At 36.8% G+C, this 19,876-nt stretch overlaps 4 protein-coding genes across 5 annotated transcripts; 2 read left to right on the top strand and 2 right to left on the bottom strand.

Moving 5' to 3' along the window:
• Positions 1–197: 197 nt before the first annotated feature.
• LOC110762372 (uncharacterized) lies at positions 198–2,131 on the bottom strand. Its single transcript, XM_021965008.2, has one exon. The coding sequence runs from the start codon at positions 1,677–1,679 to the stop codon at positions 660–662; it is 1,020 nt and encodes a 339-aa protein (XP_021820700.2). The 5' UTR covers positions 1,680–2,131; the 3' UTR covers positions 198–659.
• A 4,899-nt stretch (positions 2,132–7,030) lies between these two features.
• Positions 7,031–14,124, top strand: LOC110762380 (zinc finger (C3HC4-type RING finger) family protein). Of its 2 annotated transcripts, XM_021965016.2 has the most exons (19): positions 7,031–7,381; positions 8,308–8,409; positions 9,385–9,467; positions 9,599–9,683; positions 9,784–9,870; positions 10,105–10,166; positions 10,309–10,502; positions 10,594–10,654; positions 11,109–11,286; positions 11,367–11,411; positions 11,503–11,541; positions 11,653–11,714; positions 11,829–11,865; positions 12,135–12,184; positions 12,274–12,343; positions 12,852–12,927; positions 13,419–13,498; positions 13,578–13,646; positions 13,882–14,124. In XM_021965016.2, the coding sequence occupies exons 1-19, from the start codon at positions 7,307–7,309 to the stop codon at positions 13,939–13,941; spliced, it is 1,515 nt and encodes a 504-aa protein (XP_021820708.1). In that variant the 5' UTR covers positions 7,031–7,306; the 3' UTR covers positions 13,942–14,124. The 2 variants fall into 2 exon arrangements, with proteins under 2 accessions (XP_021820708.1, XP_021820709.1); XM_021965017.2 differs by lacking the exon at positions 11,367–11,411 and having other exon boundaries at positions 7,032–7,381.
• Positions 14,125–14,707: 583 nt separating this feature from the next.
• On the top strand, positions 14,708–17,927 carry LOC110762379 (Protein kinase superfamily protein). The gene has a single exon (XM_021965014.2). The coding sequence runs from the start codon at positions 15,032–15,034 to the stop codon at positions 17,687–17,689; it is 2,658 nt and encodes an 885-aa protein (XP_021820706.1). The 5' UTR covers positions 14,708–15,031; the 3' UTR covers positions 17,690–17,927.
• A 95-nt stretch (positions 17,928–18,022) lies between these two features.
• LOC110762261 (uncharacterized) lies at positions 18,023–19,347 on the bottom strand. Its single transcript, XM_021964866.2, has 2 exons — positions 18,634–19,347; positions 18,023–18,488 (listed from the first exon to the last, which is right to left on the bottom strand). Exons 1-2 carry the CDS (start codon positions 19,168–19,170, stop codon positions 18,399–18,401), a joined length of 627 nt encoding a protein of 208 aa, XP_021820558.2. The 5' UTR covers positions 19,171–19,347; the 3' UTR covers positions 18,023–18,398.
• Between the last annotated feature and the right edge of the window lie 529 nt (positions 19,348–19,876).

Genomic DNA, 19,876 nt, shown 5'->3' with positions numbered 1-19,876 from the left:
AACGAATGAAGATACAACAAATAATTATTTTCTTTATTATTGACCTTGAAATTAAAAGATTCAGAAGAAAGCTGAAAAAAAAAGTAAAAATAAATAACAATAACAATGACAAATGCTAAAGTAATGGTCAATTGTATTTGCATGTTTCTAGTTTTGTACGCAATTACAATTAAAAAGTACAGTGAATGATAAAAATAGAATAAAGAACTTGCAAGGGCTTTCGATTGACAAGTAATTTCATATTACAATTACAATGGAATTTGACCAATGTCATGTGTCTATGCTAAATCAACACAGAACTAACTCACAAAAAGGAAAACCTATGTATCATCCACACTGTAAAAGTTGCCAATCTACTTGGCTGGCACAAAGCAACAATGACCATAAACAAACTCGTGTACAATTTTAATCTACTTTTTGTTCCCTGTGCTGTGCATAGGATCACTTGTCCTACTTTCGGATGCTTTATGTCTTGAAAGTTGCCTGGTGGTGTGATTACCAAGCAAAAGAAATCAACTTTGAATTCAAGATTGAAGAATGAAGATACAAACAATTTGCAATACCTTTTTTTTTTTCCCTATATTCTTTCCGCTGAAAATGAAGAAAGAACGATATTGGATTGGTTCTTTGAAGGGTCCTTTTGGTTGCTTGAATCAAATTCATGGAAGCTCTTTCAGAGTCTTCAAATTTCCATAGCCACCACAACTTTCTTCGTCTCTGTATTCGATCCCACAAGAGTGTTTACCTTCTTGATCAGCCCAAGAACTTGGCTTGCAGCTTTTAAAGAACATAAAGCTCACAATTGTGTCAAGAACAACAAGAACTGAGTACAAATAAGCAATCAAAAGCCCCTCTAAAGTCACGGAAGATCCAAGCTTTCCTGCAAAATGACAAGCTCTTACAACCCGGTATTGGAACAATGCTTCGATTGCAGCCAGGGCCAAGTTGACAGGCAGAGCCAGAGACAAAGCAGTTGCAGTTCTTCCTCTTATCAAAATACAAGCCTTGAGAATTGCCAAGTAGCCACCACTCCTCTCTGTCCCTGATAAAACCAATGACAAGTTGCATATTATGACAGCATTGGCAACAACTATAGAATAAAGAACAGCCCCAGATGCTGATAAGAAGAGGAGGGTGTTGGGAGACGAGAACCCAAATCCTTCAAGAAAATTGAAGGCAATGAATAGCAGAGAAAACACGGTTGCATTAGCAGAGAGGATCAAGAATGAGTTGAAAATATGGGTGTGGAGGAGTGGGGTGTAGAGAGAAATGACAGAAGAAAAAGAAGGGTGTGATGAGAAAGTTGTTGGCTTTTGGTGATTGAGATATTGAATCACAGAGGCTTTGGTTATGAGCAAGAAGGTGAGGGTGAATGGTATGGTGAAGATTGAGGAAGAGATTGTTTGGGAAAGTTTGTGGTTGAGAATTGAGAAGAATTCTGAAGAGGAAGGGAAGCCTGCAGCATCAAAAAGACTCTGAAGGCGGTTGTAAATGGTGGGCAAAAGAGAAGAGCTTGAAGGAACCAATGCTTGAGAGATGAGAACTGAAGCTGAGAAGGGTAAAGCAATGAGTGCCACAATTGAGGTGAAGAATTGGTAGTTCTGAAGAAAAGTATGGACTGAATTTCTCAGAATCTTGCCTGCTTTTGCCATTGAAATTCTTGGGTGGTCTTCTTGCATTGCAAGGGAAGAGAGATGTAGATATCAAACTGGGTGTGTAAAACACCAATAGGGTGTATATTAGAAGAGACTTGGGTTTTGCTCTCTCTCTCAGTCTAATTGGTTGGTTAGAAAGAGGGATTAAGGGGGTTGGTGTTTTGGATGCCTGGACTGGCCAACAACTAAAAACTAACAAATTTGCAGAGGTGGAGTTGTTTTGGCAAAGCTATTGTTTTTATCAAACAAATTCTTCGGACTCTTTTGGGCTTATTTTTTGTGTCTTTGTAATCTCCAAATTCCCAACATAGTAATTGGCAGAAGGAGGCCTGTTGTGGCAATTTCTTGATGTAAATTTATGAGCTGAAAGAAACCTTTTCTTCCTCATGGCTTGGCTTTTGCTGATACAAAGAGTGCCTGTTTTGGATTGCTTCTAGCACACATTGTTTTTGCTTTTTTTCTCTTTTCTTTTTGTTTCATGATGATAGCATTATTTTCTTGCTTATTATAGTTAGCTATAGCCTCATTACTACTCATGGGAAAATTTAATTTTTCTTGTGGGATCCGCTTCCCTTGAATCCTAAGTATTGCTTTATTTCTGTTTTGTTTTATACATTTGATTTGGATGTAAAATCAAAGGAAAATATGGGTGAGATTTGGACTTCAACTCTATTAAAAGAAAGGTAGTTTTTATTGTTTGCCAAATATATCTATAAATTCTATATAATCATTCTCAAAGGGCAGACATGAGCTTAGCTAGCTAAGTTGGTTAGAGCGGATGTGTCGCCCGCTTGCACTCGAGTTCGAATAGAAAATCTAGTTAAAAGTGGATCAATAACTTTTTTTTATTTATAAAATTGGTTGTAATCTTGTAGGTAGTTGGTCCATAAATTTCTGAATAGATAAATATTTGGCATTCACGCCACATATAAAGTAGGGTCCGTAATTCCTTATTTTGTAATGTTTCACGTGGCACGAGTTATATAATTCTTAGCTTGCAAGATAATTATAATAATAGCTACCTATGAAAGAAACAGGAAAAGGAAATGTGGAAAATCTTAAATACAAATCTGCTTAGACTAAGATGGGTTACCTTCTTATTATATGATTATATCAACAATTATTTATGATAATAATTTAATTCAAATTGAATCCATCAATACTTGTGAACATAAATCCTCACCGTCCATTTTGACATTAATTGCATCCCTGATAGATGGCTCCACCTCTTGAAATTATGCCACAAACACAATTGCACATCATCTATTTTGTCATGAATAATTCTAATGTGTATTTTGCTGCATTTTAATTATTTATACATCCAATCAAATCTGATAATTAGGATCCATCCATAAAGAGTGAGTGTTGCACTCTTTTAAAATGCGGATATAATATTGTTGATAATTCCATTTTAAAATTGTTGATATTTTTCGATTTAATTATGGATATGTTGTTGATAAACTTATATGCTTCATTTATATATATATTTTTTCTTTTGATAAAGCGATATTCTAGAAGTATTATAATGTACGATGAAGGGGATTTAACTTGGAGACAAGGGACGGACACATTTTTTTGATCAACTGACCTAATCTAAAAAATGGTATGTATAAAGTTGATTGGATTAATGATTTAAAATGCAATAATATGAGTGCAATTTCTGCCCAATAAGGTACAAAGATGATGAGGTACTTATCGTCTTCATAATGCCGTTGGTGCGCGGACTTTTGTCTTGGTCGGGTGGTTACTTGCCTACTTAGCTTGAGAGTTCTGTATATGCCTATATTGCCAATATTAATTAGGTTTGATGGAATATAGAAAGAGCTGTTTTGCTTTGGTGAGGTGTCTGTGTTTCTGGTGACCTTCTAACTGAAAAGTACTTAAAGAAAAATATGTTATGGTTGATGAGTAACAAACTTAAATTAATCCATCCCTGCTAAATATATAGATAGATTACATGTTTGAAATAATATGAGTTTAGTTGATATGTGTAATTCGAAGATATCAAGTATATAATTTTTTTGAATAATAGTCTAAACTATAAACGGAGGGGGGTTTCTCTCACACACTACTAAGGTGTCGTGGGGATTCGAATATGAGATTACTAGTCTGTAAGTCAAGACTCTTTTTCACTGAGTTAGACCCCGTTGAAAGAGGAGGTTATCACGTACAACTTTTTACTTGATAAAGAAGTGAACTCAAAAAATTCACTCGTGGCAACATAATGACAATGGCAAAGTGAAGCACTTCACATAAATAGACCGGCATAATTAATTCTGATTTCTTACAATCAAAGCGAAGTATATATGTTCCTTCTGGGCTGTAGATAATTGGCTATGAATCATGCACACAGCAAGATGCAAATGAAGTGAACCGTGAACATGGAAGTAGAGTCAGCATTTTTCATGTGCAGTAATTTCTTTCTTTATATACAAAACGACCTAAAAACAATTAAGACACCCTAATTGGGATTATTAATTATAATTTATTGCAAATTCAAATCCAAGACTTTTCCAACAAAGGATAGAGAGATCATAGCATAAAGTTGATAATAAATTATTCAAGAACACACATCAAGTTGGCAATTTTTATTATTTTGTGTTTGAAGTTTATTTGGCAAGAGTTGTTCGATCTACCAAATTATTGGAGCAATTCCATTTCATTTTCTTATTGTGAAAAATTATAGACCATATATGGGCTGTAGCCTAGCAAATCAAATTCTCTAGCCTTATAATTGATTTTGATTCTTCAATAATGCAAGATATTAGTTCTATCATCAAATGATTATGTTTGCAAATGACCACTTTTGTACAAAAAAGAAGAGTAAAAATTCAATGGGTTATTGAAAAAAAGCAATAAAATTAATGAAAGAAACAAAAAAAGATTATGCGCTTCTTGCATGATGGGAATTGAACATGACTCAAGATTCCAAACTCAACACATTTTGTGTGGAAACTTACCAAACCCTCCTTTGATTTGTTACCACCAAGAAATCAGATTAAACATTGTTTTAACCTAATCCTATTGTCCTTTATTGTGACATTATCCACCTAGAAATTGTACTACTTTTATTTGTTCTTTCAAAAACATTATAAAGAGAAAGAACACATTAATGTAGTGGTTTGGAACAATTACTCCCTCATGAAAGGTTAGGAATTCAAGTCCTAGAATCTGCATAGTATGTGTGAGTTTCGTATATTATCACCGCTTTCAATGAGAAATGTCCTAAAAAAATCAATATAAAAATATTTTAATGATTACGTACGTTATTGTTGGGACCTATCTATCCACACACCTTGTCAAACATCTCAAAGTACACAAAATAAAATATTGAAGAGGATTTATAATTATCTAAATCAACTTGGTGCTTATGGCATTCTAATTGATTAGATCAGTTCCAACTTAAGTGTCAATGGGTTAAGTCAACCAAGTTATAGCACACCAAATGACACCGATTGAATAATATAATAATATTACATTTTTGGAAGTGGATGTATATTTCTAATTTTTTTTATGAAAAAAAAAAAAAACTTCAGTATATATTATTGAAAGCAACTTCCTTGAAATGAAAATCATGAGTACTAACCATGGCCAATTTAATTTTTTTTTAATTTTTTTATTATCTGCCCTATAATTTAAGTTTTTTGGGCCTATCGGTGGTCTCCAAAGGGGGATCTGAATCCAATGACCCCCATTTTTGGGCTTAATGCTGAATGTAAAAGGTGCCTGGGCCAATGTTGAAATAAGGCAGCTGATGGGCTTTGCTCATCTTAATTTGAGCCTTCCTTTGAAGGTTTCTCAGTAGAAATTGGGCTAGTGCTGCCTGACCCAAGCTAGTTTATAGTTGGGCCTAAACATGACCTAACCCATACTATATTACTAATCTTACAGTAAATTACATTTTACTCCCCTGCAAGAATTCTGTAGTGAGGGCTTTGTGTATGGCTCTTAGGTGAGGTTCTGTCCCTTAATCGTTGAATTAAATTAGTTAGCCGTTGGATAAAATTGGTTAGCATGATCCAACGATTAAGAGATAATACCTCACCTAAGAGCCATATATAAGAACCTCACTTAACTATGGATCATATAATTCACTATGAACAAATTTTTATTAATTTTTTGGACGAATTCACTTTGAACCGAGAAGTTTGCATCGCATTGCAATATGATCCTTCCGTCACAGTTTCCGTTATTTTTTGCCTACTTAAAAATTAAAAATTAAAAATTAAAAACTAGTTAAAAAAAGTCCAGCTAATAAAAGTATTTACAGTTTCCGACAACAATAAAAAACTGAAAAGGTCACCACAAACCCAATTGGGTTGGCATGGGCAATTGGATTTTTTTAAGAATAAAGAGACATCTGTGGGTTGATGGTGCATCGTGCAAAAAAAATATTAAATCATAACCAGACAATTTATAGGGCCGCCAATTATGCACACAATACACTGAGAAGAACCCACAGATGATGTAGACCAAGTTCTTTGCTTCCAAACTCATAACGACAAACAAAACAAGCTTCCAATCTTCCACATTGTTTCATATTTCATACATATAGTGATTTGTTTTTCATTTAACTTTTTCTTACATAGTCAAAATGTTTACTCTTTAACTTATGACAGGATTTGAATCGAAACTCTATACTTACTTATTCCCGTTTCATTATCCCCATTTTTTAATTCTTTGCTCAAAATGTGGATAATAAAACAAGAATATGAAAGTTTTGTGTCAAACGACAAGGGCGAATGAAATAAAAAATGAGATGATAAAACCAAAAGAATAATGTGGACGTCTCCAAGTCAACGTGGCCTTATCTCAATCAAACACACCCTTAACACCCTTGCTCCACATAAACCCACTCACTCCTAGCCAAATTTGCCGTAACACCCTCCCTCGTTCCTTTTTGAGAATCTTGCACTCATTTTGACCACTTTTCTCTCTCTCTCTCTCTCTCTTAAATAAAAATAGTTTCTTGGTCTTCTTTCCAACTCACACAGATACACTAATATAACACTAATATAAGGTTTAAGATTGGGTTTAGTGGACTTAAACAGAAATGTGTTGTCTTATGGTATTTGTAAGACGGTTGCCGTTTCAACCAACCAACCAACGGCATCAAGACGGCTTTTTAACGTCTGTCTCCAACTCATCACCTCATCACTCCACACGTTCAAATACAATGCTCTCTAATCACATTCATTAGCATTAATTAATCTTCGCTAACCAAATAAGGGAATATTATTAACATAATTTTCCCGGGGAAAATGAAAAGGTCCCGGGAATTGTCTCGGCTAATCCAATCGAGCCACGTGTGCAAGTCTTCATTTGTCAACCCATGCTCTCTGCTTTAAATAGGACGGGCCACAGAGGATCTGCGAGTTTGGAAGCAAAGAGAAAGGGGGAGAGAGAGCAGCAATTAGTAAAAAGCGAAAAGTCGAGAGAGAGACGTAGAGTATTGTGGTCCGCGAGTGAAATGAAGGGACAGAGAAACGAACACGAAGCTTGCGCTCGCAGTCACAGCCATTTCGCTTCTCTATAAGCGCTTCCAAGCTTCAAAGACTCGGTCTTGAGCCTCTCTCTCAACTTAAGCTTCGATTTTTTTTTCTTCTTCGGTTTCGGCTGCTACGTTGATTGGATTGGATTGGGCTCTCTCAATGTCTGACGAGGCAGAGCCTTCGTCCTCCGGGTTCGGCACGGACGTGCCTGGTGACGTGGACGACTACATTTCGGTGAGTGTGCGTTTGTGCTGTGGTTTCTCTTGTTTGGTTGCTGAGAAATGTCGGGAAACCAGGAAGAAATTGAGTAATTTGTGTACTGGAATTATGTTTATTTTTTCGAGGAAAACGTGATTTTTTAATTTGATAAATGTAAGAAAATGTGGGGAAAAGGATCTTTTAAATATTTTAAATATTTTTTTTAAGCTGTGGGAGTGGAGGAAACAAGAAAATTTAGCTCAACTGTGCTTGCTACATGTAATTGGAACTTAGGTGGAGAAGTTGAAGTTTCTTGTGTTTTCTCGGCATTTTCTTGGAGACCGAACTCCGAGAACGGAGTTTTCATAATCAATTGGATTCGTGTTTTGTTTGTTTCGTTTGTAGTTTTCTTTTAAAATGTTTTGTTGCTGTGAAGACTTTACGGAAAAACAAGCTTATTAAGTTTGTTTATTTTCTTTCCTTTGTATCCAACTGATTGGTTATCATGTGAAATTTGTATTCTTTTTTCATTGGTTCATAGAACTGGTGCATTTGTTTGGTTGTTTTTTTCTTCGAACTATTAAAGATGTTACTTTAGATTGTGGAATATTATGCAGTTTATATATGTGAGCGTTAGAACTTAAACTGGAGCCTGTTCATGTAACTATATGTGGTCCTGTATCTGCTTCATTAGGTGCAATATCTCTATAAAAAAATAAAAAGTAAAAAAAGGCAATCCTTTTTAAGCTTTTCTGAATTAGTTAGGTGGATTTCTAATTTATGTGAGACTCAAGTGAAGAATATAAGAGATTAAACTTTGGTTCGTAATATGTTACTAGTTTAAAGTCAGGGTAAAACATTGCAAATGGTAAATTTGATTTTAGTTTTAAGATGATAATGTATTATTCTGTTAACAATTTAGGACTTGTGAGTCTGATGGTACGGAAATGTCCGAAATGCAGGCTAATGAAGGAGAGCCATCATTGCCTTGGGACATATTTAGTCATGTTTTTGATCTCGTGAAGAATGGAAATCAGGCATTTCGAGAGAACCGCTTTGAAGAGGTGACATTTGAGCATTAATCATTTTCAAATGCATGTGTATGTATTGGTTTCTTTATTTGGGATTCTTTATCTTCTTTTTTGAATTAATCAGCTTCAGCTATTTGGGGGAAGGAAATGTTGGGGCGATGCTCTTAGTAGGCTTCTTTATTTGTAGCAACTATTCTAGGAAATCTTGTCTTTGGAGTTACCTAGTATGGTATTAACTAACCATTTGAGTTTTAAGGACTGATATGAGAGGTTATTATAATTTTCTTCCATTGTATATGTGGATTTCCTTAGATGACCGGGGCTTTAAGTAACCCTAGTTTTATTGAAAATGGTGATTGTGTTCAGATGTCGTTGATATGAGATTCTTAGAGGAGTAGACGAGAAGCAGAGAGTCAATGTTCATTAAGTTTATTCCTTAAGAGGTAATTATATGCTGCACAAGCTTTTGACAAAAGAACACATAGTATTTCACTCAATGTTGTATGTCTATCAGTAAATTTTCTTTTAGCCTATTGGAGTTAGAATGACCAGTCTTGGGTGGTGGGTCTGGGATATGGCATAGGGCTTGAATCTCTAGCCATATCCTCTATACAACTGAAGGGAAATGTAGGTTTTTAACCACTTTTTTGTGATATTAATGTGGTTTTCTTCTTGCCATGTTTAGTGTCAAAGGTCAGTGGGGATTTTAAATTTGAGAAGGATTAGTATAGTACTATTATTGTGGTTCTAATTATCATTTACGGATGTCTTTGATGCTGCTCTGTTTCCACTATTGGCAACCTTATTTCTTCAAATTAAAGATTAGAATTTAGTGATACATTTTCCTTGGTGACAAGAGTGATTAATTAGTACTTTATCATTTTATTTTTTATTTTGTGTAAGTTCACGTGAGTCATTTTTATTTAAGTTTTAGATTGAAATATTTTTCAGTTAGCTTCTCTAGGTTCTTATTCGTCTGTGGCTGATGAATCAAGTTTAAGTTTTCAGGCAATTAGTTGTTACTCCAGAGCCAATAACATTAAACCATGTGATCCTGTTATTCTTGGCAACCGATGTGCTGCTTATATCAGGTTAAGTTTTTTGCCTTAATTTTTATGCCAATTCATTGCCTATGCTGTACTTTCTCAAGCACCTTCTACATGATTTTGATCTAATTTTGTACACTATTGGTAATATGCTCCATTGAACTCATTTCAAGCAGGATCAGTAAATTCCTTAAACAGATACCGGCTTCGGCTTCTGAATATAGAGCACGGACTGGTTTGGATCCCACAACACATGCTGAAGTATGTCTTATTGGCTCACTTCTTTGTATTTGGAAAGTAAATTAATTTTTCACCAGATAGCCATTGGTAACATTCTAAAGAACTTAAACAATTATTTCAGCTTGCTTTAAAGGATGTGGAGAAGCTAATGAACCTCCAAAGTAATTCAGAAAAAGCATTCATATTAAAGACCGAAGCTCTAGTTTTGGTGAGGAAGTGTTGCTATTTTTTTTAGAAAATTTATCCTTTTGCTTATAAAGAAAGGGGTTGCCACGGGATATTTTTAATTGCTTGTAAATTGGTCTTGCCATGTGTCTCTTTTACACAGTTATTGTGCTCATATTGAAGATGAGAGGTTAAAACCATTATTTTTCCACCCTGTAGTTGTTTGCTAGGTGATTGATTGTCCCGGTTTAAGGTTTGCATTGATTTTAATTCGCAGTTGGAGAGATATGACATGGCCCGGGATGTTATTCTTTCTGGCCTTCAGGTTGATCCTTTTAGGTAATATAGAACTGTATCCATTTTGTTGATAAACAAAACATAGATATTAAGTATATATTGTTTAATACCAGCTGGCTATGATATTCGGTTTGTGAATTTCTAAGATGTTATATTATTTTATCTTTTGTGTGGTATTCTGTAGCAATCCTCTTCAGGAATGTTTTCAGAATTTAGGGAGAATACAAGCTAATTTCACAGGGAGGAGAAGCCATAGAAAAGCAGAACGCAGTGATGACTTTGATTGCACATTATGCTTGAAATTGATATATGAACCTGTCACAACTCCTTGTGGGCATTCTTTTTGTCGTTCATGCCTATTTCAGTCAATGGATCGAGGTGAGTGCTTTGCTGTTGCTGATTCTATTTAATTGAGTTAGTCTATATCTTCTAATCCCTTTTTTGTCCTTGACTTGTGAAATTTTCCTAGGTAACAAATGTCCTTTGTGCCGAACAGTTCTTTTCATTAATCCTAGAACATGTGCAATAAGGTAAATCGCTATATTATAATAATTGAATGTGATGCTTGTATTATTTGACATCAGAATTATTGCTTTATGGTTTTCTATACCTATGCTGTTTGTAATGGGCATGGTTGCACATCCCCCAGGAGTTCCACCTATTATAGATTGAGTCTGGCATTCTTTCTTTTATAGAGTATAACAATTAGTGGATTTGTGGTTCTAGATTTTGGAAATAAAAAAATCCAAGTAATATGAAATTACTAATCTATAAATATGAATTTAGGAAATCATTTTGGCGGGGCCATTCAAACTTTTATTTCCATCATGCATTCAATGCTAGGCATATATTTTAGGTTTGTCAGCATGATATGTGCTTTCTAATTTTTTGTGCTTAATTAGTGTTATAGCTTTCAGAGTTTACCAAGATTGTTTGCTTCAGTTCTGTGGTCTACCTTCAATATCATCTTTTTGTTTTTGCCAGTGTGACACTTAACGACATTATACAAAAGAACTTCCCAGAGGAATTTGCCGAAAGGAAGTTGGAGAATGATACAATGACAAACTTTGGTGTTGATTTGATGCCACTCTTTGTAATGGATGTTGTCCTCCCGTTTCAGAAGTTTCCACTACACATTTTTGAACCTCGGTATAGACTTATGGTAAGTTGGTTAGCAGTTTATAATTTTCACATATGACATTCATAAAATATTTAAACGTAGAAGTGCATTTGCTGCAACAGAACTTTGTTGAGAAACGTATCTGGCAAGTTTTGTATACCTACTTGGTACATTTCTACAGTCCATGTGATCCATATGTTTTGTTGTTTTTGTTGAATATTCATAGATTTTTCTTGTACCTTGTCACTTAAACAACAGGTAAGGAGGATAATGGAAGGCAACCGTCGCATGGGAATGGTAGATTATTGTCACTGGTCCTTTTCTTTCCCTTTTAACTTTCTTAAGGTATATAATGTTTGACCTAAAGTATAAGTTTCACTCATTGTGGCTTGTTTTTTAATTTTGTAGGTTATCATTGATTCTTCAACAGGTTCAATAGCTGATTTTGCTTGTGAAGTGGAAATTACTGAGTAGGTCTTTCATCCTCCTCCTTTCCTTCTTAATTTTCTAGTATGTAGAATGTCATTTGTAAACTCCACTACCGTGCTTCCTCTTTTTAAAGAAAAAATTTATTATTTATGTAGGTGTGAACCACTTCCAGATGGACGTTTCTATTTAGAGGTTAGATACTAGTGCCTTTTACTCCAATCTGTACTTTTGCGCTCTGTTTACGTTGTTTTAATGCATAATGAATGCTAAAACTGATCTACTTTTCATTTAATGTACAATTATCCTCTATTTTTGGTCTTTATTTATACACCTGAGGCTGCAAATTAACTAATGGGCTTATCTATGATAAAGATTTCCATGTCAGAACGTATTTTGTTTGAACTTTAAAAAAAAAAAAAAATGATCCATTCACATACTTATAATAATACTATTTCATGCAGATTGAAAGTCGCCGACGGTTTCGTATAATTCGATCTTGGGACCAAGATGGGTGAGTTGTCTTATGAGATGTCTAGCCATTCATTTGATCTTTAGTTACCGCTCTTGTTCAATATTTTTGTCTTTTGATGTGCTCCTCAGGTACCGTGTTGCAGAGATTGAATGGGTACATGACATTTATCCACCAGAAGGGTCTAGAGAGAGAGTGGGCGTAAGTTCATGACAATTTGGTTTGCTGTAATCTCTCTATTGGAGTGTGCTCTTTTCTTTTATATTTTATTTTTAAATTTTTGGTTCTAGAGAATAATAAGAAGCTTGAGTTAAACTTGATCTGGTGCTTAACAATGCTTTTGAGTTTTTTTTTATAAATTTTTTTAAAAAAATTTAATGACACATTTTTCTAGATGCAAAGTTGCGTAGTTTTCAACTTCAATTGGCAAAACTTGAGATACAATAAGCAGAGCTTAAAGTGTTGTGGATAAGGCATCTTGTTTTACATGTGGCACGTGACCTAATGGAATTTGGTTGTAAATCTTCAAATTTATAGTTGTCACTGAATTAAGTCTAATAATGTCATTGCTAAAAGGCCCTGTAGCTAATTTATTAGTAGCCTGAAGTGTAGCATGCATCACTGTAGGAAGATGCAGGACAAAGTTCTTCCATGTTTTCCCCCCTCATTTTGGTTGCGCCTATATGATTTAACTTCTATATCTGTACAGTTGCAGGAATTGACAAATAATGCAGCAGAGTATGCTCGGTTATGGATAGGGCGGGGTAAAAGAGCAGCACGTCAAGGTAAAATGCTCAGGAATGACATCCAGTGAATGAAGTTGGAATTTGCCTTCTTTTTTGTTTTTTTTTAATGGGTATCTCCATAAGTTAAATCTCTTAGTCCTCTATAATAGGTATTTGGATGACCATTACAAACATCCTGACTCAGATTTTCCATTATTTTGGGTGAATATTACTGCCCGACTGAGATTGCATGTTTCAATTTGGTGGTCAGTTGTAATGGTTGGAAATGAAAGATTAGTTTTACTAGGTTAAACCTTTTGTTCCACTGAAATGTCTGTAACGTTCAGATTTCATCTTTAGGAAGCTTCTGCTTGGAACATTTGGGGAGGATCTTTATCTCTAGATCAACAGATCTTATTTACTTGTGACAATTTGTCTTTATTCAAGCCATGAAAATGTTCAGTCTATATGTAATGCCAATGTACATAAGAATGTTCTTGTGTTCAGTATCCCTATGTGCCCTTTTGATGTATGATAGTATCTCATTACAGATCGAAGACGACTTGAGAGACTTCTTGGCGTGGAAGCGATGATGCCTTCACTACAAGATCCTGAGCGCTTCAGCTTCTGGGTAACTTTATATTTCTCTTTATTAAAATTGAGTATATTGTGGGCTGTGATTGCCGGTATTAATGTATGATTGGATGCAGCTTGCTTCTTTATCGAACCGGCGTCCAAATGAAAGGTTGGATCTCCTACGCTTGCGAGATACAAGAGAGGTATTGCACTTTTCTCCCCTCTTCACATTGGGAATTTCAGGTGCACGTGGGTGTGGTATATGTAAGAATGAGATGCTACTTCTCATCTAACACTTGTTGTTTGAAATCTCATTTATAATAGTTCGTATATCAATGCCAAATGACCTCTGGTACCTTCAATTTATTTCAAAACAGAGCTGCCAACTTCTCTTCGTTGTCTCATTAGATTGTTTTGTATCCAATTTTTCATCTGCAGAGAATACAACGTGGATTGTTATATCTCAGAGCAGAAGAGCAGGGTTGTCAAGTGCAATGAGAAAAAGGTTGTAATTGAGTTTAGTTCATAATTACGATGGATACACTTTAGAAAGTAAATTCTTATACAAGCATTTTTATACTTTGAAATTCTTGGATCCACAAAATGTTGGTGGATCCCTATTTTTTGTTGTATTTATGGGTTTAACCTATACATATCTCATAAATAAAATCCATTTTTTTATTCTTGCTCTCTGTCATATATTAGCATTAGTCATTTGATTTTCTAGTCTCAAAAACTATGCATGGGAGATGCAAAATGTTTAGATTAAAAAAAGAAAATTCCTGTTTACACAACAATGCTTTGGTCAACCCTGTAATTTTCTACAAGTTCAAGATTTGACTTATAATGAAGATTCGAACCAACCAACATTGGCCTGCATTTTCTTTTGTTTATTTGCTAACCTCTTCGAAGCCACCCATCTCCATTCTACATGGGAAACACTTATGGCTGGTTGCCTGCAAACCTAGTGTGCATGCTCCAATTCTTATTTTCAAATAAATACCCCTAATCTAATATATGAGTATAAAATATAAAATACCCCTAATATATGAGTTTAAAATGTGACAACCATAATTTTGTGTTGAAATTGTGTTTACGTCCAAAACGACGTCGCCACAATATAATTTTGTGTTAAGGATAAGGCTTGTCCTAGTAAAAATATTACAATGATAATCTTAGTTGCTTTGAGGGCCCAACGCATAGCCCGGTGTCCCTCTCAACTCCTCTCCCTTTGTTTTACCAAGTCTCTCTCATTCATCACAAACTCAAACAGACAAAACAAACCAAACCATACCAAAACAAACATCTCTGCACGTTTTCCCCTTTCTTGCTTCCAACAACATCCTTTCTCATCTCTATCTTCTCTTTCTGTTTCCTCCAACAGTCTAAGCATTTTTGTACATTCGTGTATGTCCGAAATCCACGTATACCTTCTCTTCCCCACAACGCCACCAACCTTCTTGTTCTTGAGTTAAGCTCCTGCATTTTTGGGGCCAATTCTATTACTATGATCTATCCTCCATTGCCGCCACCACTGCCATTGCCACCGTCATTTCCTCCTCCTTAATTTGCACCATCATAGACATCAATGGGGAGAGAGATAAATGGGGCATCAATGCCTCAGCCCTTCTCCTCCCTACCCTTTCTTTTCCTTCTCCTGTGCGTATTAACATTCAACCTCACAAGCTTTGTTTCAGCCAAAGGAAATGACTCTTCTCCTCTTACAGCCACATTCTCTCCTCCTGATAATTTTCTCATCAACTGTGGCTCGTCACAACAAATCAAACTCAATGATGGCAGGACATTCAAATCGGACCGTGACACGTCTAGTCTCTTGTCCACAAACGAAGATGTGCAGGCTTCAGTTGATTCAATCACAGCCAATGCCTCTTCCTCTATAGCATCTTCCTCTCAGCCTTTGTATCGCACCGCAAGAATTTTCTCTGAAAAATCCACCTACACTTTCTACATTAACAAACCAGGCCAGCATTGGATTAGGCTTTACTTCTATCCAGTTCCACACCAAACATATAATTTGACAAGCGCTGTTTTCACAGTAAACACAGATAAGTATGTTCTTTTGCATGACTTCTCTGTGACAGACAGTACCACCTTGGTGTTTAAAGAGTACATTCTCAATGTGACAGAAAACCGGATTTCTCTCCATTTCAGTCCCAAGAAGAAATCCTGTGCATTTGTCAATGCTATTGAGGTTGTCTCTGCCCCTGACACTCTGTTCAATAATTCAGCCACATCAGTTTCACCGGTTGGTGACTTCAATGGCTTGTCTAATTATGCTTTTCAAGTTCGATACCGGTTAAATGTTGGAGGTCCATTGCTATCTCCTGCAAATGACACATTGTCAAGGACTTGGGAGTCTGATAGTGCATATAATGCATTTCCACAAGGAACTCAAAATGTGTCTGTGGCTCCCAAAGCCATCAAGTATCCACAGAGTGGGGCTACTGTGTTGATCGCCCCGAATTGGGTTTATGCATCCGCTCAACACATGAAAGACTCTGCTACAAGTCAACAGAATTTTAACCTCACCTGGAAGTTGAATGTTGAAGAGGACTTTTCCTATTTGATCAGAATGCATTTTAGTGACATTGTGAGCAAGGCCCTCAATACTTTGTATTTCAATGTATATGTCAATGGGATGTCGGCTGTGTCCAATCTTGACCTTTCTTCACTCACGGGTGCCCTTTCCACTGCTTATTACAAAGATTTTGTGCTCAACGCCACATCAATCTCCAGTGAAAATAATACCATACGGGTTCAAGTTGGCCCCGGAAGTACTCAGTCAGGCTCTCAGGATGCACTTCTTAATGGATTGGAGATCCTAAAGATGAGCAACATAGCAGATAGCTTGGATGGTCTTTTTGGTGTTGATGGGTCATACAAGGGACCTACAGGAATAAGTACCATGAAGATAGTTGCAGGTGTTGGCTTGGGAATGGGATTGACAGCAATGTTGTTAGTTGTTGTAGTTATTGTGAGGTGGCAAAGAAGACCTCAAGGTTGGGAAAAGAGAAATAGCTTCTCATCATGGCTGCTTCCTCTACATTCCAGCCAAACTAGCTTATTCTCCAGTAAGAGCAGCTCAAGAAGATCAGGCGTCTTCGGCTCACGTAAGAGCAAAAGTGGTCACTCAACCTATTTTTCTTCAACTAATTGCTACGGCAGGTCCTTCACCTTCAGTCAATTACAAAATGCGACACAAAACTTTGATGAGAAGGCAGTGATTGGTGTTGGTGGGTTTGGAAAAGTGTATTTTGGGGTGTTGGAAGATGGTACTAAGCTAGCTATAAAAAGAGGGAACCCAAATTCAGAGCAAGGCATTAATGAATTCAGAACAGAAATGGACATGCTCTCCAAGCTACGCCATCGCCACCTCGTTTCACTAATTGGGTTTTGTGATGAGAATGAGGAGATGATCCTTGTGTATGAGTACATGGCTAATGGACCGCTTCGTGACCACCTCTATGGCTCAAACCAACCACCATTGTCATGGAAACAAAGGCTTGAGGTTTGCATTGGCGCTGCTCGCGGTTTACATTACCTGCATACTGGTGCAGCACAAGGTATCATACACCGTGATGTAAAGACAACAAACATTCTCCTCGATGAGAATTTTGTTGCAAAAGTTTCTGATTTTGGCCTGTCAAAAGCTGCACCAACGTTGGAACAAACTCATGTCAGCACAGCTGTGAAGGGTAGTTTTGGTTATCTCGATCCTGAGTATTTCAGGAGGCAACAGCTTACTGAGAAATCTGATGTTTACTCTTTTGGTGTGGTGCTTTTTGAGGCACTATGTGCAAGGCCTGTTATAAACCCGGCGCTGCCAAGAGAGCAGGTGAGTTTGGCTGAGTGGGCAATGCAATGGCATAGGAAGGGTATGATTGAGAAGATAATTGACCCTTATATTGCTAGCTCAGTCGACTCTGGTTCCCTGAGGAAGTTTGTAGAAGCTGCAGAGAAATGCCTGGCTGAATACGGTGTTGATAGGCCTACCATGGGAGATGTATTGTGGAACTTAGAGTACGCTTCACAGCTTCAAGAGGCAGCCTCACAGATTGATCCTCCAGAAGATAAAACTTCCAGTCTCATTTCTTTGGAAAAACCGAGTGAAAATGACTCAAAGGAAGGCTCTGCTGTGGGCTCTGCTGTTGGAGTGAATGATGATTCTGAAGTGACAATTGGTTCTCCTGCGTTTGCTCAAAAGGGAAATATCCAGGGGAGGTAATTGGCCATACTTCCAATTGTTCAAGTTCTATGCTGCCTGATGAAGCAGGCTTTGATTGAATTACGTATGTTCCCAGTTTGTGAAAATCGACCCAAAAAAATGTTTGAGAAAAGCTTCTAGATAGGTCTCTTTCTTGGTTTTTAATAATTCTGTAAGATATTAGTGATTACCTGCTAAGTTGTCAAAGCAGTTTGTTTTGAACTTTATCCATCTATAGCATTATCCTCCTTACGTTTTGAGATTTAGATATCCTCATATTGTATATCCGTGACTTTTTTTTCACACTCAAGCGCAAACACAATGCTCTTTCCAGGAAAATTATACTGCATAGAATTGTTGCTAACTCACGAGCTCGAACTTTTAATTAATTCTAAAATCTGTCAACACATACGCACAAAAAGAGACCAAACCAAATATACAAAAGCTAATATATTTAAACAGGGTCACAAAAACCAGGAACACTGTGCATCTAACTCTAGAGCTTGGGTGCCAGACCTGCTGGTTCCTCACTTTGTCCACTCAAATTTGTTAGCAGAGCTCAAACTTGTGCCATTGCAACTTGAGATTGGGATCCTCTCTCCTTAGAGATGACTGGAGCATTAGCTTGCTATTGCAATTTGCAAACCCCGCCCAATGTTTTCAGCTCTGTTATTGTACTGGCCTTCCTAATTTCGCCAATTCAGCAGCTAATGAGGTTGTAATTCTTTAGTCAATTAGCCAGTTTTGAAGCCAGAACTCTATGCCGAGCTACCAGAACTTCGTTCATCTGAGCAATTTGGTGCAGGAGTTTATTAATTTTCTGCAAATGCACCAAATCAACAATAAGGAGACTATATTGACAATAAAGTTATCAGCTTTTTCATTGTTGGGCAAATCAAATTTCAACGAACACATAAAAGTCAATCAAATTTCATACGCTTTAAGAACATGGATGATCAGCTAACCTCATCTTTTTCTTTCACAATCAATTTCAAATGATTCCGATACCGCCTTTGCCGAGCGCGCAAGTACAAGGACAATAACATGAACACCCCAGCCGCCATGCCCGCTCCAGAGGCAAAGCACCAAACTTTATCGAACCCAAATGAGGAAGCCATGGCAAAAAGCTTGGAACGCACTACTTCAACCCCAATTCCTATCCAGGTGGTGCCTTGACCAGGTTTCCGGACCTGGGTACCTGACGATAACGGTGAAACCGGGCCTGATTCATCGGAATCGGACGGTGAAAAAGAGGACAGCGACGATGACGAAGAAGATGATAGTGATGGAGAAGATGGCGATGGCGATAATGGCTCAGGGTGTTGTTGATTGTGTTGTGATGGAAGGTGGAGATTTTCGTGGTTGATTGGAGGGAAGACAGAGCAGTCATTGTTGGGTGAGAGAGGAGTGTCTCTGATGGCGACCATGGAGCATTCCTTCAAATGGGTTTTGGGGATTTGTTTGAATTCGAAGCCCTCTGGAGCAAAGTGCTCGCCCACCATTTTTCACTTCGCTGCAAGACTCAAGAAAACACCATGGAAGCAAAGGATCGCCTCCGTCCTCCGATGGTGTGTTATCTTTACTCCATCGAAATCGGACAGAGGTTTCAATTTCATCAATTTGATACCCAATAATGCCTCTAAATTTGACCAGATTACGCTGTTCGTCAATTTCACCGTTAAATTAATGACATGGCAAAGTGTGTTAATAGAGGTGTCAAACGAACGAGATCGGCCTAATCATGACACAAACACGCCTCGATTAGTTAAGGCCCGACATGGCCCGGCTCATATCTTTAGGCGGGTTAGGACAAGATAATTCAAACCAATGAGCCGAGTCGGCCAGTAGTTCGTCGTGGGCTGAGCAAGTTGGGCCGGCCCTTTTAAAATTCATTTATTAAATTAGATTTGTATCCTAAGTCTATTTCTTTTCTTTAATAATATATATTAAAATTTTATTTTTCAATTTTCAATTTTTAAAACCCAAAAAATAATCTAGCTTTTTTGCAAATAAAGTTATTGGCCTTTTTTTTTTCAACAAATAATAAATCTTGTTTGTATATACATGATTATAAAAAAGCTTAAAATGAAGTTGTAAAAAAAGTTACAAGAAAAATACAATACATAAATCAAGTTTGACGTGGGCCTATATCGGCCCATTTAGTGGCACAGCACAAGCCCACCCCAATCCTATATGGGCTAGGCACAT

Source organism: Prunus avium, chromosome 5, assembly GCF_965620075.1.
Source record: "Prunus avium chromosome 5, drPruAviu1.hap1.1, whole genome shotgun sequence".
Lineage (NCBI taxonomy): Eukaryota > Viridiplantae > Streptophyta > Magnoliopsida > Rosales > Rosaceae > Prunus > Prunus avium.
This window is presented reverse-complemented; position numbering and strand designations above follow the sequence as displayed.

Coding starts and splice junctions, on each gene's coding strand:
- LOC110762372 (XM_021965008.2), bottom strand. CDS start 1,679: ATGCAAGAAGACCACCCAAGAATTTCAATGGCAAAAGCAGGCAAGATT.
- LOC110762380 (XM_021965016.2), top strand. CDS start 7,307: ATGTCTGACGAGGCAGAGCCTTCGTCCTCCGGGTTCGGCACGGACGTG. Junction 11,542..11,652: donor GCAACCGTCGCATGGGAATG/GTAGATTATTGT, acceptor TTAATTTTGTAG/GTTATCATTGATTCTTCAAC. Junction 13,499..13,577: donor CTGAGCGCTTCAGCTTCTGG/GTAACTTTATAT, acceptor GATTGGATGCAG/CTTGCTTCTTTATCGAACCG.
- LOC110762379 (XM_021965014.2), top strand. CDS start 15,032: ATGGGGAGAGAGATAAATGGGGCATCAATGCCTCAGCCCTTCTCCTCC.
- LOC110762261 (XM_021964866.2), bottom strand. CDS start 19,170: ATGGTGGGCGAGCACTTTGCTCCAGAGGGCTTCGAATTCAAACAAATC. Junction 18,489..18,633: donor TTGTGAAAGAAAAAGATGAG/GTTAGCTGATCA, acceptor GTGCATTTGCAG/AAAATTAATAAACTCCTGCA.